Below are 22,234 nucleotides of genomic sequence, written 5' to 3'. Positions count from 1 at the left end.
GTACACTGCATAACCTTATAACAACCTATCATGGCAGTCCCAGTAAGCATACTGAGTATTTCTATACTTGAAGAGTTTTCATTGGAGAGTGCTGAGAACTTCTTGTGTCTGTGTGTGTGGTCTAATAGTTTCTTCTGGAAACTTCCATTTCTCAGCTCATGTCATTTTCAGGTATTTCACTGAATCTTTAGTGCAAAATTCTGCTCTTGTACCCAACTGACTGGCCTCAAATCAGATACCATGCACACCTGACCTAGGTGTGTCTCCCATTAAGTAAGTAGACTCTAAAGATCAAGGTCTGCCCTGTGCATCTGAGAGGAGAATTTCCTCCTTAGTCCACTTATTTTTCAGAGACTGGAAATTCAACAAATCTGAAGAGACTTGTTATGATAACTGGGACAACAAATTTACCCTAATTGTGAGTTCAAGTGTAAAAAGTATATGAATGTTCATAAGATGTTACAATAATCAATAATAACAAATGATAACGAAAGTAGGTCAAGTAATTTTTAATAGTGAATGTTATAAACAAGTGCAAGAGAACCAGACTAAGAGACTAAATTAGTCCAAACAAAAAGCCACGTTGATATGATTCCAGGACTATGTTGGAATCATGTTTGGTAAAAACAAATTGTACTGGAAATTAAGGAACCAAAACTGATGTGTTGTATATTAGGCCTACCTGGACAAAATAATGAGAGGATGAGCTATTCCACTCATCACTCCCTTTTTGGGTCCTTCAACTAAAGAGACTTTGGAGGGGAAAGAACAGATGGAGGCTACTGAAGCAAGCTTCACTATCATGGCTGCCAGCCACACCACCTGCTGGGACCCTTGGCCTTTGCCATCCTAATTTTGAGAGGTGTCCTGACCAGACCAGGCCAAAGAGAGGGACATTGATAACACTGCCACCTCTACCGGCTCCAGTTGAATCCCAAACACCACCCTGGATGAAATGGGATCAGACTTCAACAGCTCCAGCCCATCTTAACTAACTTTTTCTCTTTTACCCAAAAGAACAGTTATCACCATCTTTGATACCATCTAAGAGACTGTCAGACAAGGGTGGTTTTCCTTCTTAAACTCTCTCCAGCTAAAGGAAAAGGGAACAAGAAATGTTGCTAAAATTAAAGCTTTACTTAATGCTTTACATTTCAAATGCTTTAGCTGTTTTTTCTCCTTTTCTGTATCCAGGGCCGGCTTTAGGAAGTGCGGGGCCCGATTCGAATACCCGGTGGTGGTCCGGGTCTTCAGCGGCACTTTGGCAGCGGGTCCTTCACTCGCCCCGGGTCTTCTGCGGCACTGAAGGACCCGCCACCGAAATGCCGACGGAGACCCGGACTGCCGCCGGATGAGCAAAAATTAAAAAGTTAGGTGCTCTTCTTTAGGGCGCGGGGCCCTCTTCGGCGCGGGGTCCGATTCGGGGGAATCGGCCTAAAGCCGGCCCTGTCTGTATCTTTCGTAAAAGGTTAAAAAGGATTTGTCATGGTACTAACCAGAAAGGGCGGTGGAACAATTTGTATAGTGGGGGGGCTGGTGAGAGCCATTGAACCAAACTGTAAACCCTGTATATAATGGAAACCACTTCAAGCCAGGGGTTGCGTTAGCACCACCAGCACCCTTAGTTCCAGCACCTATGCTAAGCAGGCTGAGGTCTCTGTACACCAAACCCTGAACACGGTTCAAAACTGTTTAATGTTGCACAGTGAAAGCGTTTATAACACCGTTAACACTTTTGACCTTTGAGATTAATACAAAGCATCTCAAGAGGAACACGACCTAGGAAAGAGAACAAAGAAAATGTGTGCTATGTTCTCTCTACATACAACACCTATATGTCCTATATGAAAGAAGATATATTCTCCTTGGGCAATTTCTGCAAAGTACCCGGTAAACAAACTCTTTTTCATCTCAAAACACCAGAAAAAGATGGTTGTCAACTATTTAATAAGTGAATAAGGCTAATCTACAGGGAAAGACAAATCCCAGCCCCCTTTCCCTGCCAAGCATAGTACCCTGCAGACAAAAGCTCTGTGTGCACACCTCTCATTTTAATCTAGTATGCAATATGGGACACTGCCTACAGAGTGATAAACATGCATAAAATAAAATTCTAAACATTTAAAAACATGCATTTCATTATACAGAGATCACAACACTCAAGACACTTATGAGCAAGTATTTAAGATGTGGCTGCAAAGCAAAGACCACACAACACTCGCTTTTGAGAAATGTCAGCATTTGAGCACCAAGAGCAAGATTGAAGTTGTTTGATACGTCATTGTGCCCAATAGGTGAAGCACCTAAAACGGAAGTAACTCATGAGAGAATATTCAGCCCTAAGCACCACTCCTCCCCGACCTAATGTCACCAAACAGGGTTTTATTTTAAAACAGCACTTGGAACGAATGTGTAGATAGGTGCCACAAAAGTTTCTCTGCACCCGCAACAGCTTTGCCAGTGCATCCCAATCCCAATGATACCATTCCATGCCACCATTCCACTGACATTCTAGGCTTGTCTATACTTGAAATGCAACAGCGGCACAGCCCCACCACTATAGCACTTCAGTGTAGACACTGCCCATTGCCAACAGGAGGGATTCTCCCATCGGCATAGGTAATCCACCTCCCTCCCTGAGGAGTGGTACCTAGGTCGACAGAAAAATTCTTCCAATGACCTAGCGCCGTCTACAGCAGGGGTTAGGTTGGCTTAACTATGCCACTCAGGGATGTGGATTTTTCAACACCTCTGAGTGACATAGCTGGGTCAACCTAACTTTTTAGTGTAGACCAGGCCTAAGATCTACTAGTGCACCACCATCTTGGAGCATCTTTACTATTCCAGTTCAGGGAACTCCACAGAGCACAGCAAAATCAATCCTGACCTATAATCCAGTGCAAGGCCTCTCTAGAGCATAATTGTAACTCATACAGCAGCTTTGCAATGCAGACATCACTCTCCTGAGGACTAGACTGAGCTGATCAAACAAATGAATACATGTGTTTTTTTAAAAAGTAATATTTTCAGTCATGACCTCCTCCAGGCTTTGAACCTTAATCTCCAGAGATGAGAAACTGGTGTATTAATCCAATGATTAGATGGCCTCCAAAATGGAAACATTAAGGATTCTAAGGCGTAAAAATAAGAGCTGTAGTTCAGAACTGACACTCACCACACGCATTTCATGCCACGTTCCTGACAGCTGCACTTTCTGGACTGCAACAAGGTGCTCCACACAGGCAGAGCCCAGCACTCACATTGAGCCTTGGGTTTAAATCCTTATCTTAGAATAATACCACCTCCTAGTAGCTGAATTCCTGATAGCCTCATGCAAGGAACTTTGCAGGAGGGAGAAGGGGAAACCTACAAACATGCATTTATTTCAAAACCTTTTTTTGTTGCTAGGTCACCATTGGTTTTGCTATGAAAAAATCCTTGGTTGTTTCAAATTCTGCAAACTGTCAGCCATAAAAGTGTTTTTAGTTATTTTACTTCCGAGGTCAGGAGAGTAAACTCACTCAAAACTACCGTCTCAGGGAGAGGCAAAACTCACAGTCAAAGAAGATCAAATCAATGCCTATATAACGCCTCGATCCACAGATCCCAAATCATTCTACAAAGCAATGCATGCAGGTGGTGATATCCCCATTTTACTGAGAGGGACACAGAGACACAGACTTCCCTGAAGTCAGTTTGCAGCAGTCAGGATTAGACCCCCCCACAAGCTCCCAACTTCCAGTCCACTGAAGCCCCAGATTATACCTGCCATTGTGATACTGCACCTACCCCCTACCCCAATAGAGACCTCCTCCCCCACCAGACCCCCCCAAATAAGCCACCTGCCCCTCCCATAGAGAAGATCCCCCCAAAATAACAGCCTGCCCCACCCCCAGCTGAGACCCCCCAAAACCACATGCCCCCCCCCAGCAGAGACCCCCCAATAAACCGCCACCCCCCCCCCCAGCAGAGACCCCCCAAGAACCGCCTGTCCCTGCAAGAGGCCGCCCCGTCCCACCTGCCTCTCGCCGGATCTCAGCCCGGACCATCCCCGCCACCTGCCGCAGTCCCGGCCCGAGCCATCCCGCCGCTCGGGCTGCTGAGGGGAGGAGGCGGCGCAGCGCAGCTTCCCCCGCCCGGGCCGACCAAAGCTCTGTCCCCGCCCGCTGCAGGCAGGGCCAACCGGCCTCCGCCGCGGAGTTGGGAGCGGGGCAGGCGCTGGGGGCTGGCCAGTAACGCTCCCCCGGCAGCCTCCTCCGCTCCGCCCCGGCCGGGGGCCTGAGCCCCGCACACCCCATGTGGGGTAACTCCTCCATCCCCCCAGGGCCTGAACCCTGCACACTCCCAGGAGGGGGAACCCTCCAATCTTCTGTGGGGACTGAGCCCCCCCATTGCCCCACAGGAAGGTTAACCCCTCAATCCTGGTGGGGGCGGGAAGTTGAGCCCTGCATACCCGCCCAGCAAGAGTATCCCTCCAAATCCTTGGAGGGCCTGAGTGCCTTTTGCCCCCCTCCAGCACCTAGGGAGTGGCCCTGCCACAGGGTGTAGTTACACCCTCGCTTCAGACATGGTCCCTTTCACAGCCTCCCCAAAGAGAAACAAGAAGCAATGTTCTGGCAGGGAGCAGAATGCTTTCCAAGAGACAGCCCAACCCCCCACCCCCATTCCAGGGATGGGGAACCCTGGGTGGGGTGGCAGGGTGAGGGGGGACAGCCCCTAATGTGGGAAGCAAACAAAGGCTGGGAACCCATCCTGTTTAGGAGTGCTACCTGGGCAGTGCTGAGGTTGCCATCTTTGAGACATGTTGCCACCTTATAATGTGGTGCTGTCCACAAAGACACTGGGGCTGCTTGGACTCTAAAGGTTCAGGATGGGGCCATGAAAACCAGGCTTGTCTCTTGCATTGGCAGCAACCTGTGAAATTGTGTGAAATGAGGACAAGACCTCACAAAACCCACCCACATGACTAGCCCCCCTTCGTGGCAGGGTCAGCAGTGCGGCCAAGCAGTAATGAGCTTTGGGGCCAAAATCCCCTCACATTGCTGGAGAGATTTCAGAAACTATTCCTATATTTCTGGAGTAAACAGCACTTAATAAACACACACACAAATGTAATGGACTAAATGAAGGAAGTCCTGGAGTTATTTGTCTCAGTCCAAAACCCTGCTGACTGTAGACTAAATCTACCCGGTTACACTGCAGAAAATCCAGAATAACTCTACTGAAGTCAATGAATCTGGTCCAGTCTCCTAATTATGATAAATACAGGCTTGTATACATGTAATACTGCCCTCTACTGTTACATATGTGTTTCAAACCTCCTCATGTTTAAACATACAAAGTTTAAACTCCCCCCACCACTGCCAGAAAGGGGGCTCAACTTTCATAAATCCACTTAGTCCAAAAGTAAAAGAGAAAACTATGCATCAAAAGTAAGGTCTGAAAACTCTACAGTTCAACCTTTATTATCCAAACTTTCAAAATCAGCAATTCCTAATTATTTGCTACGGGATCATATTATCCAACATCTATTAATCACATTGAAAGTTTTCTAAAACCTGGTTTATCTGAAATTATTAATTGTCCTCCTTTACCTTTCAATAACTGAGCTTCATGTGATACTCCACAATATAAACCCACTAGGCATGGACCATGCATGAAATTCTGGCCCCACTGAAGGCGTCAAGGGCAAAACACTCCCATTTACTTCAACAAGGCCAGGATTTCACCCCATATTCTCTATAGGTCGGAGGCTACTCTGGATCCTTAATAATAATAAATGTGCACTGACTTGGTTTTTACTGGTAGTCCTGTAACAATGTCAAGATCAGTGGCTCTCAAACTTTTTTACTGGTGACCCCTTTCACATAGCAAGTCTCTGAATGCGACCCCCCCTTATAAATTAAAAACACTTTTAAAATATATTTAACACCATTATAAATGCTGGAGACAAAGCAGGGTTTGGGGTGGAGGTTGACAGCTCGTGACCCCCCATGTAATAACCTCACAACCCCCTGAGGGGTCCCAACCCCCAGTTTGAGAACCCCTGGTCAAGAGCATCTTCTATCACAACTGCAGTCAGGAAAGAATGTTATACTTTACATGTCTGAGTGGGCAAATAATCTACTCACGTCTTCTCAGTGCTGATCAACATCTACAGAAGTGAAAACTAGAGGGTATTTTTATTTCAATTTATGTCTTGCACATTTAAAATGTCAAAATAGACAATTTAGTAGTGTGGTTCAGAAAATAATTGGGTATGGCACAGCAACTGAAAAACACAATCATGCATCCTTTAATCTAAGTATATGTACATTGGTGATTCCAGGAGAAACAGACAAATGCTCAACATATAATTTTATGACAAACATTCAACAAAATGGGAAAAACAAATAGGAGTTTCTAAAATTGCTAGTTCATTCTGAGAGTTAAAATTGGGGAGGCTACTAGAATCTGCCTATTTTGTGACTGTGGAGAGGGGATAGTTGGGGTATTGTCTATTACTGGGTAGACAACATGTTCAAAGGAAGACGTTTTAGATTAGAGATAAACAGCAATTACATATAGACAAAACTGAAACATCTAGTCAGATGTGGATACCTGGGTGCAAAACTTACTCAATTTATTCTTCAAATATTTACAGTTCACGGGTCAGATTTTGGTCTAAACTATTTGACAAGACAGGTTTATTAATGAGAACAACAACAAAAATAAGACCAAGGTGAACTGATTTAAATAACTGATTTAAATGATCTAGATAAGTTAATGGAGGATAGGTCCATCAATGGCTATTAGTCACAATGGGCAGGGTTGGTGTCCCTAGCTTCTGTTGGATCGCTTGATGATTACCTGTTCTGTTCATGCCCTCTGGGGCCCCTGGCATTGGCACTGTTGGAAGACAGGATACTGGGCTACTTTGGTCTGACCCAGTATGGCCATTCTTATGTTATCAGTTTTAACCTTGTTTTGCATTTGTACTTTTAGTTATTTTCCTAAAGGAAGGTTGATTCTCATTGACTGGTTACCATTAAAACATCTGTGACTAAATATAGCCTTTACACTACATTTGCTGTATCTTTGTGCTAACCAGGAGGATAAACTATATATACACACACATTTATTTAAGCAATTACAGCATATAGATCATAAGCAGCATTTAAAGACTCCAGGTAATAAATATAAGACTTCTGATAAAAATAGCAAAAATTGGCAACTTGCACCATGAGGAAGGCTGAGGCTGAAGGACCAAGTTCTGGATTCCAGCCTTGCTGGGGAAAAGACAGAAAAAAAATGCCTGAGAAAGGGATATTATTGGTACCTTGGTAAAGGACACTAGCTTCCCTGTTCTGCAGAAAGATGGAGCACTTGATCTAACAGCTCTTTTTTCTCTATCTTCTATGAATTCATCCCTGTATTATTCTGCAGCGCAGACATACTCAGAAAAGACAGGGTTTGAAAGCTCCTTGATCTTGGTACGTCACCAGCCAGAACTGTAACCAGCTCCTTTCAGGCCAGTGGAAATACAAAATGTAATAAGCAGACTTAAGTACTAATACAGCTGCCTGCAAGGACAGAGATTACAGCAACATACTCAGTATACTTGTTTCCGATGAAGTGGGTTTGAGCCCACGAAAGCTTATGCTCAAATAATTTTGTTAGTCTCTAAGATGCTACAAGTACTCCTCGTTCTTTCAGTATACTTGTGTCACTCAGCCTAGGCCAAAGGGTGCTTCTGCCCCCAGCACAGTCAAGCACTCGAGTTTGAATGCTCCAGTGGACACTAGATCAGATCCTCATGAAGAAGATACCTGCATGTGACCACTTAATTATATTTATGTCACAATATATGGGGGGCAGGTTCAGCCTCCAGGGGCCCCTCTCCAGCACAATCTTGGGGGTGGGAGTGTTCAGCCTTCAGGAGCCTCTCCAGCTGTTGGGGGGTCAGCCTGTGGGGAGGGGCTTCAGCCTCCAGGGGCCCCTCTCCAGCTGCGGGGCGGGGGGGGTCGACCCCTCTCCAGATGTATGTAGGAGGAAGAGAAAAATCCAGAGCCAGCCCAGCTACAGGGAGCGAGCGGGGGAAGTGACGTATATCCGGTTGCCTGGCCCCTCCCGGAAGTGCGCGACGGACCCGGATGCCAAACCCAGCAGCTCCAGCCATGTAGCCACCGTTACCGGCGCGAGGGGGGCGGTGCGTCGGCGCTGCCATGGAGCCGCTAGACAACAGGTAGGAGAGGGGCGGGGCCTGGTCCAGGTCCTAGCGGGGACCCGTTAGGAGGGGACTCGGGGCACCCCCCTCCCTCCCGTTGTTGCCTTGGGGGCAGGAGGAGTTCATCCTCCCCCTCTACCTGTCGCTGGTTGGTAGAGTCCATCCCGGAGTGCAGGAAGGGCTCCCTGCGCCCCACACCATAAGTCCTCACTTGGGTCCGTCTGTGAACAAGCAGCCTGGCCCATACGGCTTGGGGGAGGGGGGAGATGGAACAGCCTGTTACTGCCCCACTGGGGGGAGGGGGGTGACATCATGGTGTCACTGTGCAGCGGCCTCCCTCGTCATCAACTCTCTGCACTGTCCGGTGAGCTCATTCCACACCAGTGACGTCATGCATCTCTGCACGGCAACGTCACAGACTCGCTGCCCTGTGACATCATTGGAGGACTGCACTTACCCGCGACATCATTGCATCGTCCCACTTCCCATGACATCACAGAGGAAACGCAGACGATGACGCACATTGTCGATGACTGCCTGCTGACTAGGTTCCGCGGTGGCCTAGAAGAACTGCATCCCGCCACTGAAGATGCCATCGCTTGGGCTAGACGACTATGCACACGCTAAATAAATAACAGAAGCATTGTGTCACTACACTGCTCTGTCACGTCAGCGCACTATCCAGCATCACATCTAGCCTTTCCCATAACACATTGCTACTGCCCCAACCTCATGCCAAGCTAGAATGTGCCAGAGGATGTTGCATCAGGAAGGTGCCATGATGCAGCAGCACAAATGCACCCTGACCTCACGTGTTGCATGAAGATGTCATGCTGTGATGCATACCTCCAATGGCATCCCCCTGCTAAAACTAGGCCATCCTGGAAAAATTGTGAGAGATGGCAACTGAACATCTGCAGCCACATCTCTTAAATAGGTACAGCGTGGCAACCTCAGGAGGAGGTTGTAAGCCCATGTTTACTAAATGCTTTGCACACAGAATCTGACACTCAAATATTTTATTGGAACTGAAGCTTATAATGAAAATCATAATTACCTAGCATGCTGGGCTCTCCTTCCAGCAGTGAAAGAATGTATTTGTTAAGAAAAAGGGTACAAAAGCTGAAGAAAAACCATAATGTGAGGTAGATCAGAGCATGAGAATTCCAGATGCCCAAGTCCGACTCAATGACTGTAGTCTCGGTGATGGTTATTTTCAGTACATTTTCTTCTGGTACACTGTCACTCCTGGCAATTACAAATTTCTCACTCCTGTTAGCAAAGAGGGGGCCCAACTGAAATAATGATTTCCCCTTTGACTTTTCCTCAAGGACAGGAGGATCAAAGTCCACCAGAGTCTGAGTGTTTGTTACAGACGACATGTTGATGTCAGGAGACTACTGTTTGGTCTTAACATAAAGCAACATTGACTTAGTACTGAACCACACAGTGAAGAGACAAAAATAATGTCATTAATCTTTCAGCTTCAATGGTCCACAGAAATTTATTTGGTCCTCCAGACAGCATCTTGTTTAGAAATAAACTTCACATACTTCCTTCCAGTGGTCAACTGCATTTTCTGAAGATTTAAAAAAAAGAAGGAAAGAGTTCACAGTTATCTGAGTACACTTTCATTTTCTGAATATTTCACATCACAGAAATGCCATTTTCATCTGCAGCCTATGAAGAGGATAAAGATTTGTATTTGTTGCATTTTTTTAAAATTGATTTCTCCCTGCTAGCATGATCAGGATATCAAGTCCTAGAAGAAAATCTTGCCTAAACATAGCTTTTGAAGTGCTCAAGATAGCACAGACAAAATGAAACCTCAAAGGTATGTTTTGTTTTAAAGGTTTCCTCTCCATCAAAATATATTAAGTGAATACCTTCACTTTCAATTAGAGAATCTATTCTTATTCAATGTGCTGTTCTCTATTCTGCTTATTCATAAATTCCAAGGTCAGAAAGGACCATCGTGATCATCTCTCTCACCTCCTGTATAACACTGGCCATAGAACATCCCCAAAATAAATCCTAGAGCAGAGCTTTTAGAAAAGCATCCAATCTTGACAACCAATTGGTGGAAAAAATCTCCATGTAAGAGTCAATCACTACTTTACAACTCAGTTATCGACAACAGGGCATGTGTCTTCATTTCTATTCTCTTATGAGTTACACAAAGTCTGGTGAACCACAGAAGAATTCAGGGTACGTCTATACTTACCTCCGGGTTCAGCGGTAAGCAATCGATCTTCTGGGATCGATTTATCACGTCTTGTCTAGACGCGATAAATCGATCCCGGAAGTGCTCGCCGTCGACACCAGTACTCCTGCTCCGCGAGAGGAGTACGCGGAGTCAACGGGGGAGCCTGCCTGCCACGTGTGGACCTGCGGTAAGTACCTTGTAGTTCGAACTAAGATACTTCGACTTCAGCTACGTTATTCACATAGCTGAAGTTGCGAATCTTAGTTCGAACTGGGGGGTTAGCATGGACCAACCCTTAGCGAGTAAAAGAACAAGGAACAACACTCTATGCTGTCTGTTCTTCCACATAAACTATGTGACATATTCACAGTAATGCAAGTAATCTGTTTTCACAAATAGGGTCCAAAGTTTGCAGTAAGGGCTAAATTGTTCTATAGTAACTTTTTACCATCAGCATAAAAAGCCACGAACAGATTTACTTTTTTAGTTTGTAGTCTATATTCTGTGAGTGGGGGAGTTGGAAAGGTATATTTAGAGCAATGACACAGACTGAGGCTCGAGAGCCACAAGTGGCTCTTTACTGTGTCTCCTGCAGCTCTTTGCAGCGCATGATGTTAAAACATTGTGTGATTTAATTATTAATCAAACTAAGTTATAAACAAACAGGATGCATTTACTAGGTTGTAGTTGTAGTTGATAAAATAATAATACTTGGTCAGTCATTTTGCTATGATAATAATACATACATATACACACACACACATATATATATGCGTACGCGCGCACACGCACACACATATAAAATGGTAAATGAAACAATGAATTCACATTACTGTGGCTCTTTTGAGTAATGTTGATCGCTAAGTTGGCTCCTGAACCACTGGGTCTGAGTATCACTGATTTAGAGCATCAGTGGCTCTGAGGACACTCAACTGATTGAAGAGTTTAAAAAATGCCACTATTTGGTGGCAGGTTACCATGGGCATCTTGGAAACAATGTCTGCAATGAGGTCGTTATACAACAGTGCATCTGAACAATGGCAGCACAGCAAACATACACAGCAAGTACAAAACCCACAGGAGTTAGTAAGAGCTAATGGACCTGCACTGGTTTTTATAGGAAAATGTTTATTCAGTAAATTGGCCAGGATAGACATTTGCTTTCTTCTCTTTTTTTTTAAGCCAGACTTGACATGGGCATTACAAAACCTTTGATAAATGAGACTGAAAAGTTAATAAGTTTCACTGTATCATAGCTTTTGTAGTCCCACTGAACTTCAACTATTCTGTATTGAAAGTTTCTACTTCGCAGATATTACTTTTATTCTGTAGCAAAATGGACCTCCTCCTATCCACCACTGCGCCCTTTTCCTCCTACCAGCAGCAGAACACCCATTGTTATGAAAGAGTGCTAGGGTACTGGCCCTTCCTATACTGATTCCTGTACCTCATATATTCATGTTGATCTAAAAATGCTTTTAAGGTGGTTAATTTCACTTATGAGCTAAATACATTCAGTATTATTTTTTTAAACAGACAAATTGCTTAAGAGTGCTGCAGAAAGAACTCCTTTCTTCTCTAAGTCTGACACTTTGAAGCACTGAGTTTTACATAATTGTAAATTCTATAGTAATACTGAAAGCCTCCTTCCCCTTTGATTCAACTAGTTCAGCCTGGATAAGCCCACATGCACCCTCAAACATTCAGGCAGAACAAGGCCATGAAATTGTAGGATCTCATGATCTGAGGATGACTAATTTCTGCAGCTGTTAGCGACCCGGAACTGCAAACATTTAACATTTCCCTGGGAAAAACTGAACATTTTCTTTTGTTGCACAGTGATACATTTAGGCTTGGTACTGATCTCTCTCTCTCAGGTACTTATAAGTTACCCCACTACCGCAGTATCTGAGAACCTAACAATTTGATGACTTGGCCTGACCAAAGGAAATGAATGGCAGAAATCTCACCAAAAAATATGTCTAATTCTAAAGCTCACTAGCAGGAACACAGTTCATATCAGCTCTAGTCATTATCTGCTGATTATAAATTTATTAAGAATAGCATCAGAGGGATAGCCGTATTAGTCTGTATCCACAAAAACGAGGAGTCCGGTGGCACCTTAAAGACTAACAGATTTATTTGGGCATAAGCTTTTGTGGGTAAAAAAACCAACTTTTTCAGATGCATGGAAAGATCCCATGGAAAGCTTATGCCCAAATAAATCTGTTAGTCTTTAAGGTGCCACCGGACTCCTCGTTGTTATTAAGAATAGCGTCAATTTTCCAAAGGTTTCAGGGAGACAACTAAAATATTTGGGAAAAATAAGGGATTCATAAAAATCAGGGAAAGTGGTTTGACTGACCAGCAAGCTTTGTAATATCTGCAATTCTAGTAACTCCTGCCTCGAGTTCAATAAGGAGCTAGCCAATCAACAAGCTTCCCAAAACACCCGTCAGCATAGTGAAAGACACATCCCTGTTCCACAGCGATCCACAATTGGGGGAACCTACAACAGTGTCTCTGAGGAGAGGCACATGAAATACTAGAGGTGGGGATGGGAGGTAAGCTGCTTCAACTGCTAACTGGTTCTCAGTAAATCTGTGTTTTATTGTACCTGTGCATAAGCTTTGAGAACCTTTTCAACCACTGTATCCTTTCTCATGGAACTCCCTTGATTAAATTTACAGTGTACACTGCTGAATCAGTAAAGAATAGGCGCTCAGTGAACCATAATGTAGTGAAAATTTAGTTCTAGTACTAGTCGCATTGACTTCAAAAGCATTACCTTCCTTGAGCATAGTTACAAATGTGGAAGTGTTCACAGGATGGGACCCTAAATATATTTACAACATGACAACCAGTGAAACATGTACGGGAAACCACATTAATGCAATGGTGAACAAACTAAAATAGGCTACAGCAGCTTCTAGCCAAGAGAGATATTAAATGTCATAAAATATTTATCTTTATCATTCATAGCCATTTAATGTACAGCAGAGTTGGACTGAGTCTCCTGTTTTAAGAACAGTACTCTGTTTATTGAGCTGTTAATGAAGATAGGGAATCCAAGATTGAGTTCTTTGCCACATATAAAGTAACTGTGTCCTCCCTTCAAGAACTTGGTTTTAAAGGGGAAGGGGGGGGGAGTACAAGGACAAAAACCATGGAGATTACACAGCAAAACATCTTCCTAGGGCAATATGCTGGTCTCTGATCAGGGAAGATTTCACTCGTTGAATTCCTATTACTGCAAAATAGACTTATTTTCATACAAATGGGATTTTTTTTTAAATATAAGTCAATGGAATAAAAGGGAATGATGCAGAGTGGGGGAAAGCAATGTGTCAGTTACTCACTAAAAAAGCAATTATACTGTAGTAATATTCAGCTATTTCTGCACAAGCATTTAATTTGCAAGGGATTAAAAAGACACCAAAAAATTCCTCACTCTCTGGGCTGGAGGTGGGCTTCAACTGTCTTCAGAGCAATCCATTACCTAGAGATGTAGAACAATACTGACAAACTTCAGGGAGGACTCTCCATCTCTGGAGAACTTGATGGGATAGTACAATGTTGTTCTGATTCTTGTTCCTTCCAGCATAAGAATTAAGACTTCACAATTCCCACACTCAAGAAACAAAACTACCAACTGTAAAAACTGTCTACAGTGCAAAGTAACTCCACACAATAATGAAGGACAGGAAGTGAAGAATGTATCCACTTGAAACTGCAGTGGGAACTTTGGTTGGTGGAATGTAATTACACAAGTTGGAATTTAGCCAAGTCACTTGGGCTCTTTAGTAACAAATGGTCAAATAATATCAAGATGACAGCAGTTTTAGCAACACTGTGTCCCCTACTTCCATTCTAGGATTTCTGTTCAGTAATGAAACAAAGGGAAGACTGCTACCTACTGAATCAGCATTACTATTCCTTATAGCCCCTGGTACACCCTGGGAGTATTGCATCAAACCAATGACTTGCCACACCCTTCTGAGATATGAAAGGATCACAACATACGGTGGCTTGGCTTTGTCCCTTGGGCACAGATGTAGAGAATCCAAAACAGTGGCCAATATTTTGTGTCTCCCTTGTGCCCTGTAGAATCCTGCTGAAATATTCGTAATTTGCAGAGAGAATAGCTACAGTTTTTTTAATTTTTTTATTTGGATAGAAACATTGTTCCAGGTTTCCTACTTTTTAGCTCAAAATATAATAATGAGGTTCCCAACCCCCGCAGCATTTTTATATCATATTTGGTATCATTTTGTTAAACAGCATGACATTCAGTAAAAGTTAACACTCTAGCAATTAAAGGATTTTAAGAGAAAACAAACACACACACCCAAATTACTGACCTGCTACCTTAAATTAACTGGAAAGTCTTACATTGGCTGAAATAGTTCCCCATCTGGGATTAATTTGGTCATCCTCCCCTGATACCAACGGTCATGATGTTTACAGATAGATGAAAACGTGGCAGTGGTTGGGAGACTATGTTGGATTACAAACAGAAATTGAATCTTCTGGCATGTAAGAACAAGCAGCAGACAGTGTATTTTATAGAGCTTCCCTAGTCCACCCCCAACACTAAAAGTGCATCAAAAATAAAGCATGCTACATTAAAAATGAGAAAATAAATATACAATAAAATCTCTGAGTGACTCAAATCAATACTGGAGTGTAAAATAAGGAACTAGATAAGAATCCAGAGACTGCTACCTCTTATTTAGGCATGAAAACATCACATTTGAGAAGCTATTTGAAGAATATCCTGCACTCATAGACTCATAGGATACATCTATACTGCAAAAAAACCACCCACAGCAGTGAATCTCAGAGCCCTGATCCACTGACTCGGGACTCATGGAGGTCACACTATGGGGCTAAAAATAGCAGTGTAGATGTTCCCACTGGTGCTGGAGCCTGGGCTCCGAGACCCTCCCTGGATTCCAGAGCCTGGACACACGCCCAAGTCCAAATGTCTACACTCCTATTTTTAGCCCCGTAGCATAAGCCCAAGTCTGCTGACCTGGGCTCTGAAACTTGCTGTCACAGTGTTGATCTTTTGTTTGCAGTGTAGATGTACCCATAGATTCCAAGGCCACTGAGGACCATTGTATAACATAGGCCAAAGAGTTGCCCCAAAATAATTATTTTTGAACTACAGCATATCTTTTTTTTAAAAATCCCATTACCCCTTCCTCTCCATTTCTAGGAGTTCACAGTCTGACCATAAATACTCTAAACTGAAACTGACAGCTGACAGAAGCAGCAACATTTTCTTAAAGAATTTAATAAGAAAAGTGTGTTAGTTATAAAGGGAAGAAAACAGATTAGGGATTGGGATTTTTTTAATTTGTAAGAGTAGAATATTTTATCAAAAATATATATGTTTCCTAATAGTACCTAATAGGCTAATCATGCTGGAAAAAAAGCTGTAACTATGAATTTCCTAGATTAGGGATTTATATCAGATTCCTTATTTTCTCATAGTTTGTTTGAATAGCAAATGGCTGAAACCATTTTCAGTCAGCAAATAAGTGGCCTTTGTCATAAATATAATCTTACTGATGGCAGCACCAGTTTGCACAACTATAGGAACAACATCAAGGTGACAATCTGTAGGATACTGTGTAATGGATAAGCCTGTCTTATCTAGAAATTTTCTTCAAGACAACCAGTCACGATAACAGTTCTGCAGAGTATAAAGTGATTGTTCTTCTCCAAGTACTCAGAAAGAAAATATACTTCTGAAGAAAGATTTTTTTTCTTTCTAGAAAATACAAAAGAAAGGACCAGTGTCCTTTTAAATCAACTAAATTAACATTGCAGATCAGTAAGATTATTGATAATTACATTCTGCTATCTAGCTATAGTTCTTTAGTGATAACACAAATTTGTTCATACTAAAGCATAACATTCCAAACTAATGTAATTGAGTATGGTGGACAAGTTAATACCTCAGTCTCAATTAAGGCTTATATAGCAAGACAAATCAATTCCAACTTGAACTGGGAGAATAACTGATTTTTCAGTTTGGTGGCAGTTTGAAATTTAAAAACAAACAAACTGGTTTGGGTCTGTTCTAGAGTAGGGATTCAAACTTGGATCTCCAACACAGGGCCAAAGATTATAAGGTGGGAAGAGGGTGGCACTACCTTTTCCTTCTCCCCCTTTTTTGTGAATGGCCAAAACTATGTGTGTCAATTTTGCAAATATTTTCAGGTCAACCAATACTATTCATCCAACAATTTTCCTCCAGCTCTACTTACAACAAATTTAAAAATAGGCAAAAGTTTTTACCTCTAGCAATGCATCAGAGATGCCAAGGAAACAAGAGGCAGCTGGTGAAAATCCAGTTGGAGACACTGAGCAGAAATGACAACACTGACCTGAATTTTCCTTGCACAATCCTTTTGAGTACTTCTGTGACAAAGCTACAGATGATTGGATGGCTTCCACCCAACTCTGCCTAAGAACACCCAATAATCTTGTTTACAAAGTGAAAAAGTCAAGAGCTTTTCAGAGCCAGGTTCTGATAAACAACAAAAGACCAGGAAAGATAAAAGCAACTGCAGATTCAAAACCAACTTGCGTATCAAACCTTGTTCTGTATAAGACTGCCTCACTATCTAACACAGGATCAAAATACTCACAACAGTAATTACTTAAAATAACCTTTTGGGAGCAAATGTAATTATAACCTATATAATTTAGAAGTGTGTGTTATATATAATATGCAGAAGTTGCATAAGACTAAAATCCCGATACATAAGGATTTATTTTATAGATAAAATATGCATGTGCACAAACAATTAATGTTTTAAATTGACCAAAAGAAATACATTAAATAAATGAAAGATAGCACATCAAGAAAAACAATACAAAGAACATAAAATAATCACATTATAAAAGTAAACATGTATGCTAACAAGAAATACAATATACAATAATAGAGTACAAATAAAAAAGTATCATTCCCAATACAGTGGGTCTTATCTTATCTCTTAAAAAATTAAGCTGTAATATGCATTTGAGTACACAGTACACTGCATAACCTTATAACAACCTATCATGGCAGTCCCAGTAAGCATACTGAGTATTTCTATACTTGAAGAGTTTTCATTGGAGAGTGCTGAGAACTTCTTGTGTCTGTGTGTGTGGTCTAATAGTTTCTTCTGGAAACTTCCATTTCTCAGCTCATGTCATTTTCAGGTATTTCACTGAATCTTTAGTGCAAAATTCTGCTCTTGTACCCAACTGACTGGCCTCAAATCAGATACCATGCACACCTGACCTAGGTGTGTCTCCCATTAAGTAAGTAGACTCTAAAGATCAAGGTCTGCCCTGTGCATCTGAGAGGAGAATTTCCTCCTTAGTCCACTTATTTTTCAGAGACTGGAAATTCAACAAATCTGAAGAGACTTGTTATGATAACTGGGACAACAAATTTACCCTAATTGTGAGTTCAAGTGTAAAAAGTATATGAATGTTCATAAGATGTTACAATAATCAATAATAACAAATGATAACGAAAGTAGGTCAAGTAATTTTTAATAGTGAATGTTATAAACAAGTGCAAGAGAACCAGACTAAGAGACTAAATTAGTCCAAACAAAAAGCCACGTTGATATGATTCCAGGACTATGTTGGAATCATGTTTGGTAAAAACAAATTGTACTGGAAATTAAGGAACCAAAACTGATGTGTTGTATATTAGGCCTACCTGGACAAAATAATGAGAGGATGAGCTATTCCACTCATCACTCCCTTTTTGGGTCCTTCAACTAAAGAGACTTTGGAGGGGAAAGAACAGATGGAGGCTACTGAAGCAAGCTTCACTATCATGGCTGCCAGCCACACCACCTGCTGGGACCCTTGGCCTTTGCCATCCTAATTTTGAGAGGTGTCCTGACCAGACCAGGCCAAAGAGAGGGACATTGATAACACTGCCACCTCTACCGGCTCCAGTTGAATCCCAAACACCACCCTGGATGAAATGGGATCAGACTTCAACAGCTCCAGCCCATCTTAACTAACTTTTTCTCTTTTACCCAAAAGAACAGTTATCACCATCTTTGATACCATCTAAGAGACTGTCAGACAAGGGTGGTTTTCCTTCTTAAACTCTCTCCAGCTAAAGGAAAAGGGAACAAGAAATGTTGCTAAAATTAAAGCTTTACTTAATGCTTTACATTTCAAATGCTTTAGCTGTTTTTTCTCCTTTTCTGTATCCAGGGCCGGCTTTAGGAAGTGCGGGGCCCGATTCGAATACCCGGTGGTGGTCCGGGTCTTCAGCGGCACTTTGGCAGCGGGTCCTTCACTCGCCCCGGGTCTTCTGCGGCACTGAAGGACCCGCCACCGAAATGCCGACGGAGACCCGGACTGCCGCCGGATGAGCAAAAATTAAAAAGTTAGGTGCTCTTCTTTAGGGCGCGGGGCCCTCTTCGGCGCGGGGTCCGATTCGGGGGAATCGGCCTAAAGCCGGCCCTGTCTGTATCTTTCGTAAAAGGTTAAAAAGGATTTGTCATGGTACTAACCAGAAAGGGCGGTGGAACAATTTGTATAGTGGGGGGGCTGGTGAGAGCCATTGAACCAAACTGTAAACCCTGTATATAATGGAAACCACTTCAAGCCAGGGGTTGCGTTAGCACCACCAGCACCCTTAGTTCCAGCACCTATGCTAAGCAGGCTGAGGTCTCTGTACACCAAACCCTGAACACGGTTCAAAACTGTTTAATGTTGCACAGTGAAAGCGTTTATAACACCGTTAACACTTTTGACCTTTGAGATTAATACAAAGCATCTCAAGAGGAACACGACCTAGGAAAGAGAACAAAGAAAATGTGTGCTATGTTCTCTCTACATACAACACCTATATGTCCTATATGAAAGAAGATATATTCTCCTTGGGCAATTTCTGCAAAGTACCCGGTAAACAAACTCTTTTTCATCTCAAAACACCAGAAAAAGATGGTTGTCAACTATTTAATAAGTGAATAAGGCTAATCTACAGGGAAAGACAAATCCCAGCCCCCTTTCCCTGCCAAGCATAGTACCCTGCAGACAAAAGCTCTGTGTGCACACCTCTCATTTTAATCTAGTATGCAATATGGGACACTGCCTACAGAGTGATAAACATGCATAAAATAAAATTCTAAACATTTAAAAACATGCATTTCATTATACAGAGATCACAACACTCAAGACACTTATGAGCAAGTATTTAAGATGTGGCTGCAAAGCAAAGACCACACAACACTCGCTTTTGAGAAATGTCAGCATTTGAGCACCAAGAGCAAGATTGAAGTTGTTTGATACGTCATTGTGCCCAATAGGTGAAGCACCTAAAACGGAAGTAACTCATGAGAGAATATTCAGCCCTAAGCACCACTCCTCCCCGACCTAATGTCACCAAACAGGGTTTTATTTTAAAACAGCACTTGGAACGAATGTGTAGATAGGTGCCACAAAAGTTTCTCTGCACCCGCAACAGCTTTGCCAGTGCATCCCAATCCCAATGATACCATTCCATGCCACCATTCCACTGACATTCTAGGCTTGTCTATACTTGAAATGCAACAGCGGCACAGCCCCACCACTATAGCACTTCAGTGTAGACACTGCCCATTGCCAACAGGAGGGATTCTCCCATCGGCATAGGTAATCCACCTCCCTCCCTGAGGAGTGGTACCTAGGTCGACAGAAAAATTCTTCCAATGACCTAGCGCCGTCTACAGCAGGGGTTAGGTTGGCTTAACTATGCCACTCAGGGATGTGGATTTTTCAACACCTCTGAGTGACATAGCTGGGTCAACCTAACTTTTTAGTGTAGACCAGGCCTAAGATCTACTAGTGCACCACCATCTTGGAGCATCTTTACTATTCCAGTTCAGGGAACTCCACAGAGCACAGCAAAATCAATCCTGACCTATAATCCAGTGCAAGGCCTCTCTAGAGCATAATTGTAACTCATACAGCAGCTTTGCAATGCAGACATCACTCTCCTGAGGACTAGACTGAGCTGATCAAACAAATGAATACATGTGTTTTTTTAAAAAGTAATATTTTCAGTCATGACCTCCTCCAGGCTTTGAACCTTAATCTCCAGAGATGAGAAACTGGTGTATTAATCCAATGATTAGATGGCCTCCAAAATGGAAACATTAAGGATTCTAAGGCGTAAAAATAAGAGCTGTAGTTCAGAACTGACACTCACCACACGCATTTCATGCCACGTTCCTGACAGCTGCACTTTCTGGACTGCAACAAGGTGCTCCACACAGGCAGAGCCCAGCACTCACATTGAGCCTTGGGTTTAAATCCTTATCTTAGAATAATACCACCTCCTAGTAGCTGAATTCCTGATAGCCTCATGCAAGGAACTTTGCAGGAGGGAGAAGGGGAAACCTACAAACATGCATTTATTTCAAAACCTTTTTTTGTTGCTAGGTCACCATTGGTTTTGCTATGAAAAAATCCTTGGTTGTTTCAAATTCTGCAAACTGTCAGCCATAAAAGTGTTTTTAGTTATTTTACTTCCGAGGTCAGGAGAGTAAACTCACTCAAAACTACCGTCTCAGGGAGAGGCAAAACTCACAGTCAAAGAAGATCAAATCAATGCCTATATAACGCCTCGATCCACAGATCCCAAATCATTCTACAAAGCAATGCATGCAGGTGGTGATATCCCCATTTTACTGAGAGGGACACAGAGACACAGACTTCCCTGAAGTCAGTTTGCAGCAGTCAGGATTAGACCCCCCCACAAGCTCCCAACTTCCAGTCCACTGAAGCCCCAGATTATACCTGCCATTGTGATACTGCACCTACCCCCTACCCCAATAGAGACCTCCTCCCCCACCAGACCCCCCCAAATAAGCCACCTGCCCCTCCCATAGAGAAGATCCCCCCAAAATAACAGCCTGCCCCACCCCCAGCTGAGACCCCCCAAAACCACATGCCCCCCCCCAGCAGAGACCCCCCAATAAACCGCCACCCCCCCCCCCAGCAGAGACCCCCCAAGAACCGCCTGTCCCTGCAAGAGGCCGCCCCGTCCCACCTGCCTCTCGCCGGATCTCAGCCCGGACCATCCCCGCCACCTGCCGCAGTCCCGGCCCGAGCCATCCCGCCGCTCGGGCTGCTGAGGGGAGGAGGCGGCGCAGCGCAGCTTCCCCCGCCCGGGCCGACCAAAGCTCTGTCCCCGCCCGCTGCAGGCAGGGCCAACCGGCCTCCGCCGCGGAGTTGGGAGCGGGGCAGGCGCTGGGGGCTGGCCAGTAACGCTCCCCCGGCAGCCTCCTCCGCTCCGCCCCGGCCGGGGGCCTGAGCCCCGCACACCCCATGTGGGGTAACTCCTCCATCCCCCCAGGGCCTGAACCCTGCACACTCCCAGGAGGGGGAACCCTCCAATCTTCTGTGGGGACTGAGCCCCCCCATTGCCCCACAGGAAGGTTAACCCCTCAATCCTGGTGGGGGCGGGAAGTTGAGCCCTGCATACCCGCCCAGCAAGAGTATCCCTCCAAATCCTTGGAGGGCCTGAGTGCCTTTTGCCCCCCTCCAGCACCTAGGGAGTGGCCCTGCCACAGGGTGTAGTTACACCCTCGCTTCAGACATGGTCCCTTTCACAGCCTCCCCAAAGAGAAACAAGAAGCAATGTTCTGGCAGGGAGCAGAATGCTTTCCAAGAGACAGCCCAACCCCCCACCCCCATTCCAGGGATGGGGAACCCTGGGTGGGGTGGCAGGGTGAGGGGGGACAGCCCCTAATGTGGGAAGCAAACAAAGGCTGGGAACCCATCCTGTTTAGGAGTGCTACCTG

General features: G+C 43.8%; 2 protein-coding genes across 5 annotated transcripts in view; both read right to left on the bottom strand.

The window, feature by feature from the left end:
- The window catches only part of SLC35E2B (solute carrier family 35 member E2B), a 31,447-nt gene extending 27,271 nt beyond the window's left edge, over positions 1 to 4,176 (bottom strand). For 2 of the 4 annotated variants that reach the window (XR_006175079.2, XM_008167297.4), the window contains exon 1: positions 4,019 to 4,176. The gene's annotated coding sequence lies outside the window, so the exon portion shown is untranslated. The remainder of the gene's footprint in view (positions 1 to 4,018) is intronic. The other 2 variants (XR_010594261.1, XM_065575240.1) reach the window with 1 other exon arrangement.
- Positions 4,177 to 9,205: 5,029 nt separating this feature from the next.
- On the bottom strand, positions 9,206 to 12,522 carry LOC135976999 (solute carrier family 35 member E2A-like). The gene is given in 3 exon segments (XM_065575440.1): positions 9,206 to 9,603; positions 10,630 to 10,706; positions 11,568 to 12,522. Coding segments are annotated over 3 exon segments (501 nt in total). The 5' UTR covers positions 11,614 to 12,522; the 3' UTR covers positions 9,206 to 9,225.
- Between the last annotated feature and the right edge of the window lie 9,712 nt (positions 12,523 to 22,234).

Source organism: Chrysemys picta, chromosome 21, assembly GCF_011386835.1.
Source record: "Chrysemys picta bellii isolate R12L10 chromosome 21, ASM1138683v2, whole genome shotgun sequence".
Lineage (NCBI taxonomy): Eukaryota > Metazoa > Chordata > Testudines > Emydidae > Chrysemys > Chrysemys picta.
This window is presented reverse-complemented; position numbering and strand designations above follow the sequence as displayed.